General features: G+C 36.1%; 1 protein-coding gene across 5 annotated transcripts in view; it reads left to right on the top strand.

Annotated features, from left to right (window-relative positions):
- Nucleotides 1-15832, top strand: part of STXBP5 (syntaxin binding protein 5) — a 115396-nt gene that overhangs the window by 61494 nt on the left and 38070 nt on the right. For all 5 annotated transcript variants that reach the window (XM_076333893.1, XM_076333895.1, XM_076333894.1 and 2 more), the window contains exons 10-17: nucleotides 3784-3938; nucleotides 5009-5081; nucleotides 7291-7438; nucleotides 7848-7915; nucleotides 8973-9013; nucleotides 11674-11894; nucleotides 13422-13600; nucleotides 15407-15532. In XM_076333893.1, the coding sequence (XP_076190008.1) occupies nucleotides 3784-3938; nucleotides 5009-5081; nucleotides 7291-7438; nucleotides 7848-7915; nucleotides 8973-9013; nucleotides 11674-11894; nucleotides 13422-13600; nucleotides 15407-15532 (1011 nt within the window). The remainder of the gene's footprint in view (nucleotides 1-3783; nucleotides 3939-5008; nucleotides 5082-7290; nucleotides 7439-7847; nucleotides 7916-8972; nucleotides 9014-11673; nucleotides 11895-13421; nucleotides 13601-15406; nucleotides 15533-15832) is intronic.

Here is a 15832-nt window from a genome sequence, read left to right as displayed (position 1 = left end):
CTGTTTATCCTCTAAGTTTGTGGGTTTTCTGTTGTTGGGTTGTTTGGTTTAAGTCTATTGCAGATAGTGCCTGTGAAGTCTCCAAAGCCAAAGTTGTTTACCCTGCAATAGTATGTCTGTAGCTTATTTCTGGGAGAATATATGTAGGAAGATTACTATTGACAGTTGTCTTGTACCTGGGCGAGGAGGTCGAAAGGCAAGCTCTTGGTATATTCCTTGAGCAAACTGGCATAATTTTCCAATCCCAGAGCATAATGCCATTCTTCTCCAGTCACTTAAGTTCATCTAAAATACTCCATCTCTTTGTGAAGCATTGAGTTCCAAGGTAGGTTACCTTTTGGTAGGTTGAGCTTGCTGAAATGGTTTCCATGTTGCCTTTTATGCATACTTTTCTGTCTAAAGTGAATCTAGAGAAGCTCTTGAGCTTCCTAATGCCATTTCCCACCTCTCCAGATTCAGTCCCTTATAGTATTTACTCTGGTTGATACTAGCATTATGATAAAATTGCCCGAGCTTATTCTTTGCTACTAGAGCCCTGTATAATAGAAATTACAGCTCAAAAGTCTCCCTGTAAAACAATCAAAAAGTGTATTGTCTTGGTAGCTAATGCAGCTGTCATTGACTAACTGTAGAACAGTACCTCTTAGCAAGATGGATGTATATAATTGGGACCCAGAGTTTACAATAATAATGAGGTCTCCAGATAAGTAAAAGTTCTTGATCTGTTAATTTAGTTTGAATAGTACTATTTTGTTGTGTGAGCTTGTCGGTTCAAAAGCACACTTCCCAAAATGAATTTGTAATTTATCTTCACTACTACTTCAAGATTTCCAGTCTTAAGCTAAACTAACTCTTGAAGTCTTTTCCATCCTTATTACTAGGGATTAACTTCTTGACAAATTCACCCATGTTTGAAAAGTAAGCCAACTGGTACCAGTGGCCTGACTTCTGTATATACTGTTCTCTCTCACATCCAGATTGCCAGAAACTGACTGACATTTGATGGTTTACTTCTAAAATTGAGCAGAAACATCCTCCAGGGTTGTAAGCCACTCAGCTCTCAGTTGTATTATGTTTTCATACACTGCAAGACCTAATCCCGTGTTTTCTGAAATTCTTTTTTAATGAAACATTGCCCCCCTTTGTAGTGAATTTTTTATAGTGTTCCCCAAGTGATTTTACAGGTGTATCTGATGAGGAAATTAATGTAGAGGGATTGCTTCCATACATGCTGAAGCAGAACTGTTCCAAAGAAGAATTTCTGTCTTAGCAGCTGCTAAAAATGCTATATAGCAATTCTCTAAGAGCTGAGCACTAATTTTTGTTAAATGTTTTCCATTGTTTCAGGTAGGTAAAATGTAACTATCAAAGGTGGATCAATCTCATCTATTATGTAAAGTACCATTTTTAAAGTTATGCATTTCTATTTAACATTCATGTGCACTAACCTTTTAATGTGTATCACAACTGAAGAACAACTCTAATTAGAAAACACACAGCTTGTGTTCGTGGTAAATCCATGGCTTCATGAAAATATGAAGTTCATACACAAACTTCCATTAGTCTTTCTGGCAGACTAAAGTCAACTTTAATCTTTGACTCCTCTGTGAAAAATCCGTGTGACAGATCCATGTAATCCATATAATCTATTCTTAGCTCTTCCGTTCTTTGCTTCATAAAGATACAGACTCTGGCAAGCCTGCCCAAAGCAACCTGATTACCTTGAGAAATAAAACCAGGAGAAAACAGCATGCAGTTTTCACTGTGATGTATGAAACTTCAAAACTGAAATTTGTCACTTTGCTATTGTCAGATGATCTTTGTGAACCTGCAAGTCTAATTACTGCAAATTGTCCTGGCAGCATTATTGTTTAAAAACCTAATGATTTTGTGAAGACAAAAAATACTGCAATAAATCATTCCAGCACAATGAGATACTGCAAGTACATCACACCAGGATCTTTCTTTTCATTGACATCCTGAAAAATACCAGGTTAAATTTAAGTTTGTCGTTTTCCAGAAATCACTTCATGGACCTGACCATAAAAGATTGTGTGAAGTTCCAATATGAAGAATTGAGATTAAATGAAAACTTGGAGAAAACTTACTCCTTTTCTAGAAATACACTTTTGGCTACTGTTGGAGGCAGGATATTGAAGTTGGTGGACCCGTGGTCTAATTTACGGCCGTTCCTTTGAGGTCTCTTCCTCAGCCAGCAGAACTCTTTGATCCTCTCAACTCTTCAGCCATAGGGCTTTCTGAAGGAAGATTGTGAAATAATTGTAGAAACTGAAAGCTTATTTCAGTCTGCTTTACCTTCAATGCTACAAACACAGAGCACGTTTCAGCCAGGCCTTAAACTCATGAAGGGCAGCATGTGCATAAACTAAACCCGTCACGCGCAGTTTTCAAAAAGAAAGATGTACCTAACCTGTCATATTTGTGTTTCAAATGCTAACTAGTGAAGGCCATTTAGACAGTACGGGAAAGATGGTGTTATAGGAAAAGATAAAAAATAAAAGATCTCTTCAGCCTCATTTTCACAATATGTCAGGATGGCTCTTTTCCCCTACAAATTTTCTCCAGATACTGACATACTAGCTGCTTCCAAGGTAGACACAAACAAAGGGTAGTATTCCTACCTAAAGTGAGCATAAAAGTAGATCAGAGGAATTTCACTCTCTAAGTACCTATTTTTCCTCCAGAAATACAACCTGGAATTTGAGGCAATTGTCAATAATGGGTGAAATTTCTTGAACTGTATACTTATAAACAGCTCTTTAAAAGGTATTATGCTCTATTTTAAACATACAGTATTAAAATGAGTGACTTTTGATAATCGGGAAAGAAGAAAATACCAAGTAAAAAATGTTTACTTCATCTTGTTTTTCAATAAATGAAATATTAAACTGTATATTATGTGCATATTGGAGAAAATGTGAATGTATTTAAAAATATGTTTCTGTAAAGACTTTTAAAAAATTGTTGAGAGGAAGCGTCTAATCTCTTTTCTCAAGACCAGAAGAAATATTTTTGCTTTGCTGTACTCAGCCATTTAATTATGCAGTAGGAGTAGTCTGTGACATGGAAGTAGTTCCTTGAAATTTGTTCATGGTGGTAAGGGGGAAAATGGATAAAATGTCTAGAGTAAATGTGTGATGAGAGAACTATGGGCATTTATATATGACCGTGCTTCTTAAAAGATGTTAGGTCTTTGAAGTTTATCAAGCAGCTGGTTGCTTCTCCAAGACAGTCATATTATTGTGACTGCAAAATTACTTTAGGCTGTTTGCAAAGTTGTTCATCCTTCAAAATTTAGGGGGTGTGTGTGTATATATATATTAGGGTGTATGTATATTATACAGGAATAAATGGGACTATTTCTTCCTGATCCTGTTGGAATATTTTATATTATGAAGTAATGGGGCTGTTGGCAAATCTGAATCTGCAGTTCAGTAGAAAAGAAACAATTCTAAAGTTGAACAAAATAAAAAAATCTCATCTTGGCAAACAGTTGCAAAGATTGGTTAAATAAGTAATGTAGAACGAAAGATTTGGAAAAGATGTCTTTTTCAGAAGACTTGAGTTAGTCTTCTAACTATTGGTTTTTAAGTTTTGAAACACATACCCAAGCTACATGTTGCATGGAGGAGCTGGTTTGCATTATTCTTAATGTATCTCTGCTTAATGATACCTCATTGGGCAGCTTTTGTAACCTTATAAAGTTCAATCTCTTTTACGTATTATCTTGGCTTGATCCTAAATGCCTCTGCTTTATTCCAGGGAGCCTTTCATCATTCTCTCAGGAGGCTTGTCATATGACACTGTAGGAAGAAGACCCTGTTTAACAGTTATGCATGGGAAAAGTACTGCTGTGCTAGAAATGGATTATTCTATTGTTGATTTTCTAACCCTCTGTGAAACGCCATATCCTAACGGTAGGCCCCGTAAAGATTTTTCTCAGTACTTTCACCTCTTCTCTCTGGAGTTTTATCCCATCAGAATATTCGTTACTATTGCCTTTCCATTTTATCTGTGGGGATCAGACTGCAGCAGCAATATCTGTTATCCCTATTCTCTGAAGTATGTTTTACTTCCCAAAGTGTCAAATAGAATAGTTTATTATAAAACCTCTTTTGCTTCTAGAAGAATGCTGATTACTGGTTGCGTGGTTTTTCCTTCTTTTTAAATCCCAAAAACGTGTGCAGACAAAAAGTAGCATGACAATTTTAAGCTGTAGTTACTGCAGCAGATGTGTTCATCAATATTTATTTGAGCACATAAGACCTTTCTAGTCAATGCTAAATCTTGATTAGCGTTTGTGTAGTACTCTTAACTTTTAGTGACATTATTCATTCCAATACTCACATGAAGATCATCGCTAACCTGTAATCTCTCTTCTGCAAGGGGATTTTTTTATCATAGTTTAGGTAGTTGTCCCAAACTAATAGTATTATATTGCCAATGACGAGTGTTTTTAGCTGTCAACTTCCATTAGAGTATAAAACTGCTTAGCTGAGAATTTCAGGTCTGCCTGAAAGAGGACAAGATAAACTCTGGAAACCCTTCCAATTTTCTTATTTTAGTGTCAAGTCTGCTGTCTTTCAATATATTTTGTAAGCAATTAGAATTTAAACCCCACTGAATGTGAGGAAAAGCAGTTTGGGAGTGGGAGGCTGTTATTGTTCAGTAATTGGCTCTTTCTCAAAAATACTGCTTATACAGGTTCCTCTGCGTGTTCCTTTTCCTGTTATTTGGGCTCTTTAAATGGTTCTGGCAAATTGGAAGAGAGTTGAGAATATTGAATTAAAGAGAGAGCATGGCTTTTCCAAACATAACTTGGAGTATTCAGGGGGGTGAGTGTATAAAGTATCTTCAGAAACTATAGTCATCTAAGTGGCTTTTCTACTCTTGACTGATAGAGTGCAAGGACTGATCACGTTGTTAAGGCTGTGTGTGCAAGAACTACGTTTACCAATAAGTGACTCTTTTTCTTTCTTCTTTTCAGACTTTCAGGAACCATATGCTGTAGTTGTTCTTCTAGAAAAGGACTTAGTACTGATTGACCTTGCACAAAATGGGTAAGAACCTTGTGTAGTCTTTTTAATGGTTGGCTGCAGTGATCAGCCTGTTGTTCTGCTCTATAGCTTTTTAATCTACCATAATACTTCTCTGTCCAGAACATAAAATTTTGAATATTAAATATAAGGTTTCTTCAGCGGAACTGAGAATCTTTATAGACCAACTTTTCTCAAGTTAATATGTAGTAGATCAGTAGAATATTATGCGACTTTTTCCAGGCTTGACTGACCGACAAATTACTCACAGATCACTGCTGCTTTTTAATTATCACAGTTTTTATTTTGAAGTTGATTCCTTAGTGCTATGAGGGGAGCTTGGAATTTTGGGTAAGGGAGCAGGGGAAACAACTGTTCAGATAAGCCAGGTAATTTTGGCTGACACTTGAGTGTTGTCATCGCATAAATATTTGCTGATTTTATTGCCAAATGAATTGCTATCTGTATTGCTTAAAGTAATTCAATACTGATGCAATAAATATCATATACATAAAATTAGAATTGTAACATCGACTCCCTGGTTTACTGTTGTGGTAAGAGGTTGCTTAAAAGTAGTATCCTATTACAGTTTTCACAACTAATACTTGCCTAACACATTTTGTGTCTCTTGTTACTTTGTCCATGGAACAGTCAGTATACTCTATTAGGTGGTGATTAAAAACTCTGGATCCTACAAATTTTTTTATTAAGGGTTTTGAAATTAGTATAGGCAGTAACACTAACTATTAAGGGATTAGTGGCAGAGGAACCAGACAGATAAGATCTTTGTAGTGTTCCTGATTAAAAGTCAGCAATGGTCAATGAAGAAAAATTCTTGTGAAGAACATCCCTCTAGGGCAAAACAAAAACCTGTAAATACGTATCCTCAAAGTCAATGGTGATACCTTAGATAATTAAGACTCTGTTGAACTTGGAAGAAGGTCAAGTTTAGTCCTAATATCTCTGCAGCTACTGAGTGATTTCATTTAGATTTTCCCAATGTTACATGGCCATATGCCGTATCCAAAACTTTTCTCATATACCAATGGCATTAAGCTTCCGACATTCATGATGTTGAAAGATTAATAAAACAAGTTTTAATGAGCTTGAAATAAAAGGGTTTGTACAAGGCTTTTTCTTAAGTGAAATAGTTTGCAGTGCCTGAAATTTGAAGTTATGTTAAGGCTTGTTCCATTTCATGTTAAAAAATCTTCAGCAGTTATGTTTTTGGAAGACTTACAATGGTCTTTGTTAGGATTGACTTGCAAGGTATTAATTGTTAAACACCTGAAAAAAGCAACAAAATTAACAGATTTTTTTTTGCTACAGGAGGTTTCCTTTTGCCCTGTGTTGTCATGTGGATTTATCATATTTTGTTAAAATTAAGCCCCTTTTTATTCAGTTTTTTAGAAGATTGTTTTAGCTTTCCAGATAAAAAGTTATTGTATAAAGTTATTGGTATGCAGAATGTTTTCATCTGTTGTTGCTAATTTTTCCTTTAGATGGGTTGAGAAGCTGTGTCCCTTTTAGCCTCTCAAAAAAAAAAAAAGGAAAAAAAAAAGCATATGCATAGTATGCATTTCTCTGGAGATAAATATTCTTTGAACACAGATATATTTACCTCTGTTATTGGCTTTTTTCCTTATTAAGGTTCTGTTATTTTTCTGATGGAGGTGGTGGTGGGGTGGTGTGTGTGCGTTTGCTTCTAATTGGTAACTGAGTGTTGCTATCTATAACTTTCAGAAAGTGATCTTGGAGTTGCAAGTAGGTTATAAAAAGTGCTGGACAACTTTCTGTCTGAGAACAGTATAATAATACAAAGTGAGAAGTGGAGTCTTCCTGTCTTTCTCCCTGGAAGAATAGACTGAAGATTTGGAAATAAATTCATAGCTCCATATTACTACAATTAGCACTTGGTAACTTCAGTTTTTCCACAGGCCATTAAAATAGTAAGCTTTTAAAAAAATAAAACTATAGGGAATAGCAGTGTTCTAGAAATATTCTAGAAACAGTACAAACTTCAGGTTCCGTCTAGAGTACTACAGTATCTTGATAGTGTACTGGATGAGCAGTAAAGTTGCATAGTATATTTGTTCATAATTAATTTGATATACATTTATTTTCCTCTATACGAAAAAATCAAACTTAGTCTTTAGTGTTTTGCTTGTGTTCTGCACTTTTTTTAAAAAAAGTTTTTCCTAGATTAACAGTCTTCCCCTTTCATCCATTAAAGGTACCCTATATTTGAGAATCCCTATCCTTTGACTATACATGAATCTCCGGTCACCTGTTGTGAATATTTTGCTGATTGTCCTGTGGACCTCATACCTGCACTCTATTCAGTTGGCGCTCGACAGAAACGTCAAGGTTACAGTAAGAAGGTACAACATCTAGTACATACATATGTATTTGAAAATACTGAAAACCAACAGCTCTAAACAATGTAAGAGTGGCCATACTAAGACCAAAGCTCCGTCTGACTCATTATCCTGTCTTTGACAGTGGCTAATAGCAGATATCTAGGGAGGATACAGCGTACGTCAAGCCTGTAGTCATGCTTTCCTGATGTGCTCCCATCGATTGCCCTATCGCTGGAAGCTAAGGGACTTCCTGGAGCAGGGGTGTTGTTTATAGCCCTTGTTGATTTTTTTTTCTCTCTGCAGTGCATGTGTCTAATTACTTTTTGAAGTCATGTGAAATACTGGAATCTGCAGTATCTGCAGTAATTTCAATGGCTTAACTTTGCACTGTATGATATTTTCTTCCTCAGTGTATTTGTTAATCTTCCAGGAATGGCCTATCAGTGGAGGCAACTGGGGTTTGATCACTCAGAGCTATCCAGAGATAATTATTACAGGGTAAGTGACACCATAGTGTAGTAATAACTTTCTTATCTGATTAAGTAGAAGTGAGAATATTTTGTTCCTCTTATAGAAAAAAATGTTCTAAGAGTGGTTTGAATGATGTAAGAAATTATGTTCACCAGACAAGTCATTTGCATAATCATCTTGAGGCGTTAACAAGAAAGTAAAGCAAAATGTGGAAGAGAAGGTAGGAACAAAATGATAGCACGTGTTCTACAGGGATTGTTATTATGATGTGGTATTGTGATTATGTATGCTTGCTATCAAATATCCTGGATGAAACTTTTATTCTTTAACTTTTGGAAAACAGTCTAGTGTTTTAAAGCATAGGAAGTCCATTAAATAGCTATTGAGTTTAGTTCTCAAAGGGAAGCCAAGTATTTTCATTTCAAAAAGGACAATCAAATACTTAAATCTGTTCATTTTGATCTCTTTTGAGACTGATCCTTCTAATACTACTCTAAGGAGCATAAACAAAATTTAATTTATAACCGTGCAGTGCATCACTGAAAGTGAGAGCACCACTAGTTTTTTTAGAACAGCCCGTTAGCCCTAATGAGGATTACTGTTACTTTATACATTGCAGAGACTTTGAGAGAAAGTCCTGAAAACCTAGTCATCTGATTCTCAATTGCAAGGATAAATAAACAAGTTAGGTGACTCATTTACACTGAAATACAGTATATTTAGGCATCTCCTTTGTGTCGCTCCAAATAAAGGGCATCTTTTAAGAAACAACACATGGTAAGGTATACCAAACTGCTTATGGGAAATGCAGGTAACTGGAATCAGTATTTAAAATGGTAAATTAGTATTAGTACAGTGGAATTTCAGGGAGTTAGCCTCCAAATGTTTTTTTTAATCCCTTCAGTCCAAAGTAATTGGGGCACATGTTCATAAAATACCGGCTTCCAATAAATTGTGAAAATAATGTCACTAAGAATACTAATAAAAATAGAATGTTAGCCATATTTTTTCTAATCAGTAGCAAAGAGGTCTAACACTCCAACTAACCATTTTACCATCTTATTAATTTTTTAATATTTCATAGGCATGCTGATGGGTCAATCAAGTTTTGGGATGCCTCAGCAAGTAAGTGTTTTCAGTAGAGATTTTTTCCTGTGCAGTAGGAGTTTTCTAAACGTAACGATTTCTCTAATGGAATGTAATTGCAGACTAGTGATTCTCATTATTTCCTGCCTCATGTAGAGTCAGTAACTCCATAGGAAACATTTAAAATTAAATAAAATTAACATTATGTCTTAGTTAATTGTTTCACTGTTTTTACCACCTCAGTGAAAATGTACTCGTAGTCCAAGGGCCAGCTGGAATGCAAGAGTTGTAAAACTTTTTAGAAGCACATTAGTGAGCATAGAGATGCATAACAGGCAAATGCATTCCTTTTTAGTACAATTGAATTTCAGTAAGTTATTTCTGTCTTTTTAGACAGGAGAGAGGCATGTGTTTGTAAGACATCAGCTCCCCATAAATTACAGTATCTAAAAATGAGAATTGGAACCAGTAGTAGTTTCTGCTAATAAAATGATCTAGGCATTTGTGAAGAAAGGCAGGAGAACAGTAAAATAAAGACACTTTTCTTCGGTGGAATACTGGACAGGCCTGAAGAGTCTGATACTGTTTTACATTTCTCTTCAGTTAAAGGGTCAGTTGCATCTGATGGTCTACACAGCTAACAGTGAGAAATGCAGTAAAAATTCAAATTAGAAGGGACTACACAGAGTTAGATGTCTTAATTAATCAACCTTACTCTTGGTACTTAAAAGCTGTCTGAAGCAATCTTGGAATCGTTATCAGTTGTCTTTGAAAACTTGTGGAAGACTGGTGAGATTCCAAAATGCTAAGGCATGTGTGGGTGTGGGAGGGAACAGATGCAATGTATATGTTTAAAAACTGGGAGGAGGAGTATTTGGAGTGTTATAGATCTTTAATTTCACTTTGGGGTGGGGGTGGAACCTGGGGGGGGGGGGGGTGGGCACGGAAAAAACAAGCCTGATTGTGTGCTTAAAAATTCTATTCAGCATAGATCTGTCAAAAGGAGATCCTGTTAAAGACATTTAGTTTCTTCCTAAAACAGATAAATAAACCTGTTAAGGGAGAAACTGCAAGCATCCTGTATCTTGATTTTAAAACTTCTAAATCTCTCTAATGGCACAGTCGTACAGATGAACTAGGGAAGTGTGATTCAGGTAAAACCACTGAAATATGGAATAGGAGAAAGGATGCTATAAATTGTTTTCCTATTGATATGATTAGTATTTGTAGCAGTGATTTGGGCCATTGACTAGAGAATATGCCTGTGAAGTTTGAAAGCAACACCAGGATGGTTGAAAGAAAATGTAAGGGAGAATTAGAATTACAACTGAGAATGATACTGCTAATTCTCCAATAGCATCCAAGACAGTTTATTTCATAGAATAGAAGCATAGAATCATTTAGGTTGGAAAAGACCTTTAAGATCATCAGGTCCAACCGTTAACCTAGCACTGCCAAGTCCATCACTAAACCATGTCCCTAAGCACCACATCTACACATCTTTTAAATACTTCCAGAGATGGTGACTCAACCACTTCCCTGGGTAGCCTTGTTCCAGTGCTTGACAACCCTTTTGGTGAAGAAATTTTTCCTCATGTCCAATCTAAACCTCCCCTGGCGCAACTTGAGGCCATTTCCTCTTGTCCTAACGCTTGTCACTTGGGAGAAGAGACTGACACCCACCTCGCTACAACCTCCTTTCAGGTAGTTGTAGAGAGCAATGAGGTCTCCCCTCAGCCTCCTTTTCTCCAGGCTAAACAGCCCCAGTTCCCTCAGCCGCTCCTCAGAAGACTTGTTCTCCAGACCCTTCACCAGCCTTGTTGCCCTTCTCTGGACACGCTCCAGCACCTCAACATCCTTCTTGTAGTGAGGGGCCCAAAACTGAACACAGTATTTGAGGTGCAGCCTCCCCAGTGCCGAGTACAGGGGCACGATCACTTCCCTACTCCTGCTGGCCACACTATTCTGATACAAGCCAGAATATAGGATCAATGATTTACACTCAGAACTTATGTTCTGGAAAAAAAAAATAATGGAGGTCTAATGGATTGCAGTGGCAGTGTTGCACAAAAAAAATCATTGGGATAATTAAGTGGGAATATCTGTAAAATCAACATGGAATAATTCTTTCACGACTTTAAACTGTGGCAAGGCCTCACTAGAACAGTGCTAGGAAACATGGTATCAAGAAAAATGTGGACTGATCAGAGGGTAGCACTTTTGAATGATCAGACAGGGCAAAATAAAAAATTGGAGGAACTAGGGCTGTTAAGTCTAAGAACACAGGTGAAAGGCCATGGATTTGAAATACTGTAAGGAGAAAGGAAAGGAGCTTCACTTTCTCTGCCGTAGATAGGCTTAAGTTGTGGGTATGGCATACGTAACTAGATGTTACTGAGATAGAGATCCCTAAGTATAGTTAAGCCTTTAGAAGCTGTGAGGGCTTAGTTTATAACTGAAGTTTAGTATATATCTCTCAGGAAAGTGTTGGGTTTTTTTATACTAACTGATCCTGCATTGGGCAAGTGGTGCACTGCACGGGCAGAGTCAACGCAGATATTCAGTGCTTCTACTCTGCGCTCTTTTGTTGAATACAGTGGCTTTATCTATGAAGAGAAGTTTCTAAATTAAAAAAAAAACAAGAGAAAAATATCTGTTTAGATCAAAACTAATTTTTATCTCTCTTGGTTTGTTCCTAGTAACGCTGCAAGTACTCTATAAACTAAAAACAGCCAAAGTATTTGAAAAATCACGGAATAAAGATGACAGGCCAAACACAGATATAGTAGATGAAGATCCATATGCTATTCAGATCATCTCATGGTGTCCAGAAAGTAGAATGCTGTGCATAGCTGGAGTTTCTGCACATGTCATTATTTACAGGTTCAGCAAGCAGGAAGTGACAACAGAAGTCATTCCGGTAACTAGTATAACCATTTTTTAACTTTGTAGGATTTAGCTATAAGACGACTGTTGTAGCAATTTACTTCTTCATTGTCTTTCATTTTATTAGTGAAATGGACAAAACCAATTGCCTCAAAATGAGGAGGTGTATTTTTGTGGAGGAAAAATAATAAATTATGAAATTCAGCAAAAGTGAAAATTGCATACCAAGATTTTCGTTTTCATTGGCTTTTTCAGGTTTTGCAGCCAATAATAGTTCTTTGTTCTATCTATCAAAGCAAATAGTGGATCAAAAATTTGCTATAGCAAATGTAAAATGAAAACAGAAGTGAATGGGATGTGGAGTTGAAGAATTTTGAAAGCTTTTGAGGAGTTGATTCCTCTTTTTCCCCTTGATTCATAATAATTACCAACTGTCTTGACAAAACTTCTGCAGTATGCAGAACTGGAAGAGTAGAGGTGTGCCAGACGTGCCCTAAGGTCTGTTAAGGACTTTGCTGTATCACTGTTTTATTCTATATAAGATACAATGACGAGCTCTATTACAAGAGTTTGAGAAGTCCTTTGTTAAATCAGAGACACACATGCAACTTTACTTACATGAATGTATGAGCTGAAAGCTAACTTGAAGCCATGTGAGTATAAAATGTTGTATGTTTTAAGTAAAGCATTAATTGTAATGTAGTTGTTTTTTCTCCCCCCTGCCCCCTTTTATTCTGCCCCCTTCAGATAAGTCTCATTTTAAGGAGATGAGGCATATTTTTGTTCCTTCTGGTGTTTACTTATGTACAAGTACATTCCCTTCTGAGGGAATAGTTTTTCTAAATGATTTCTACAAATCAGCCTCTAGCAAACTATTCTGCAGTACTAAGAATGCTTTAAAAAATACTGTATGTTTATTTGTTTCAGTCCATGAGTTAAGTTCTACTTTGCAGATGATGAGAATAAAACAGTGGAAAACTTTCTTTACACTGCACTACAATTAATACTAATATTGCTATAGATCCAGCAGAAGGAAATCTGAAATCATGATGAACCTACAGGTCTTTAAAATGTATGGTCTAGTTCAGTGCAACATCAAACATTGAACTAAGTCCCACATGTACAGTGCTACAACAGTATAAAGTGTAGCTGTCTGTATGCCTTCAGCTCTTCTTAGTTTTAGCATTCCTGAGCTACATAAAACAAGTCGTCTTCGTAACTGAGAACTTATTATGTGCACAGAATGATAATTAAATGGGTCTTGTATCCAGTATTTAATTTCTTTCCAATATTAAGCAGCAAACAAATATTGGGAAATAGGTTAGATTTTCAAGTTTTAGCAATCTTCAGATATTCAGTCTGTAGTATAGTATGACTCTGTATTTCTGAAGACTACGTGTGTGTTTATGTTGCACTGTTTATTAAATGACTTATCTTTTAAAAGCTGGAAAAGTCCTAGATGTCACTTATCACTGGTATCTTCAGTTGCACTTCATTTATTTCATATCTAGTTTTTTGAAAGGCAGAGTTTACTGATAAATTTTTTTACTTTAATTTACAGATGCTGGAAGTACGTCTGTTATATGAAATAAATGATGTTGAATCTCCAGATGGTGAGCAGGTGCCACCTTTACCAACTCCAGGCACAGGTTCCAATCCTCAATCCATTGTTCCCCAGTCTCATCCATCTACTAGTAGCAGTTCATCTGATGGACTACGTGATAATGTCCCATGTTTAAAGTAAGTATATTCTGTTATACTTTTGAGTGTGAAACCTTACAGGAATATGTGATGAGACTATATGTACTTCAATATTATTACAGAAATGTCATTGTTGGTGAAAATGTTTTATTTCTTAGAGCAACATTTTCCAAATGTCTGAAAGTTGAGTTCTGTTTTAAGAAATTAATATTGCAATCTTAGTTTCTTTAAACTTTATAAGCTCATTTAAAAATAAAAAAACCCTGAAAACTCTTACCTTGATTGCTGCCTGCTTTAGGAAACTTCGGCATAGATGTCAGTATAGTTATAGATGCTCATGATTTAGAGCAAACATTTTCAATAGCAGCAATATAGTTACTTTGAAGTCTTATTGTCCATTGAAATGAATAATCAACTTAATGTTTTGTGGCTGTCCTTAACTTTAGGCCAAGTATGTATGGATAGATTTCACCTGTTAGTTTTCCAGAGCCTTAGGTTTTTAGAGCCAAATCAGAAGCAATGAAAATGCTTACAAATAACTGAGAGGTAACTCTTTTTAGGCTTATGTATTTTTTCGTAACTCTTCAAGGGAACTACTTTGTGTTTTGGGAACAGGAAACAGAATTAAGTGTCCCATTCTCATGGATCTTCATTTTGCATGATGCCTCATAGTGCTTGCAGTGTAGGTCTTTGACCAATTTTCCTATTTTTTTAAAATGGGAGTTTTTTCCTTAAGGTTCTTTGTGTGTGAACTTCTACTCATTTGAGAAATGGAAGTTAAAAGACAGGTTTTTTTTTTTAACTCTTCTACAAGAGTACATTATGAGGCCTCTGAACCATCACCTTTTCCTTACGGAATGTACATTGAACTTCATTTTCAGATATAAAATTAAGATATGTATGTACTTTTGTTTTCTGAAGTTTTAAGGTACCAACTTGGATTTTAATTCTTTGAGTGAATCCATCCAGAAAACAACTAATTCTGATGGGGTTATTTTCTCTGTGTGGGATTTCTTGTATCTTATTGGTTGTACTGAGTCGCCGAAGTGCGTTTCTAAAGAAAACTGGATGGAATAGAAAAATTGGAAAATTCTGAATTTTTGTAAAATATTGGCAAACGAAAATATGCATTGCTGAGAATGAATGGGTAAAATAAGAGGAATTCAGGAACTGGAGGAGCTATGTTCTATGTAACTTTTTTCACCTTAAAAGGTGAGACTTAATCCCTTCTGCAGAACATTCATAAGTTTGTTCATCAACATGCAAACAAAATCTTTCCAGGAGCTTCAATTCCCCCATTCCCAGGTTCATTTCATACAACTGGTCTACCATTATAATAATTTAATTTGCTTTCATTTTTTTTTCTACCATATCAGCTTTTTGTTTGCATTTCTCTCAATACATTATGCTTCCATTTCTTTTTTTCAGTATCCTTCTTCCACATGCACCCCTCACCCCCTTCCATTCTCTAAATCAGAGTTCCTCTGGGAACTCTGAAAAGAATGGGCAACACCTTCCCCTTAGACACTGAATGCCTTTATTCAAGTCAATGAAGCATGCTAACGCTGTTATGCCTTGCTCTGAAGAGGGGAGAAATGAAGTATTTGTGATCATTGCTCAATTAATTTTCAATTAGGTAATGAATCAAAAGGGCCCGTAAAGAAGTGAATGACCAGTTCCAATGTGGTTTTTTTTCTGGTTGCTTTTATGTGTTTGTGTTGATTTTTTGCAATTTTCCAATTTTCTAAAGCCCAATGTGGTGTAGAATTTAATTCTGAGCCCATAAGGAAAAAATGGAGACTGTGGAGAGTCGTAAAAAGATACCATGCTTTGTTTACTTTGCAGAGTTAAAAATTCTCCTCTCAAGCAATCTCCAGGCTACCAAATTGAGCTAGTTATTCAGCTAGTGTGGGTGAGTGGAGAACCTCCTCAACAGATAACCAGCTTAGCAGTCAACTCAGCGTACGGCCTGTAAGTATATTCTACACACTTTTTTCATTCTGTTAAAGTGGCTTAAAATTATCTACTAAAAATTAAGTCTCCATGTGTGTTCACATGAGCTGCACAGCAACACAAGAGACAATCAGTCTCCTGTGCTTAAAAGAGAATTCCTTTTGGATCATGGCAGATCCTGATGATGCAACATCAGAAACAAATCAGCATCACTCTTCCTCACCTGGCATTGTACAGCCAAGAGTAAGTGTCATTTAAGGCTCTGTCAGATAGGTTGGCAAGTACAATGGTGGTGATCTGTTCTACTCAGTGTCATGT

The sequence above is a fragment of the Aptenodytes patagonicus genome, chromosome 3 (assembly GCF_965638725.1).
Source record: "Aptenodytes patagonicus chromosome 3, bAptPat1.pri.cur, whole genome shotgun sequence".
Taxonomy (NCBI): Eukaryota; Metazoa; Chordata; class Aves; order Sphenisciformes; family Spheniscidae; genus Aptenodytes; species Aptenodytes patagonicus.
Note: the sequence above shows the minus strand (reverse complement) of the source record. Positions and strands in the feature narration are given on the sequence as shown.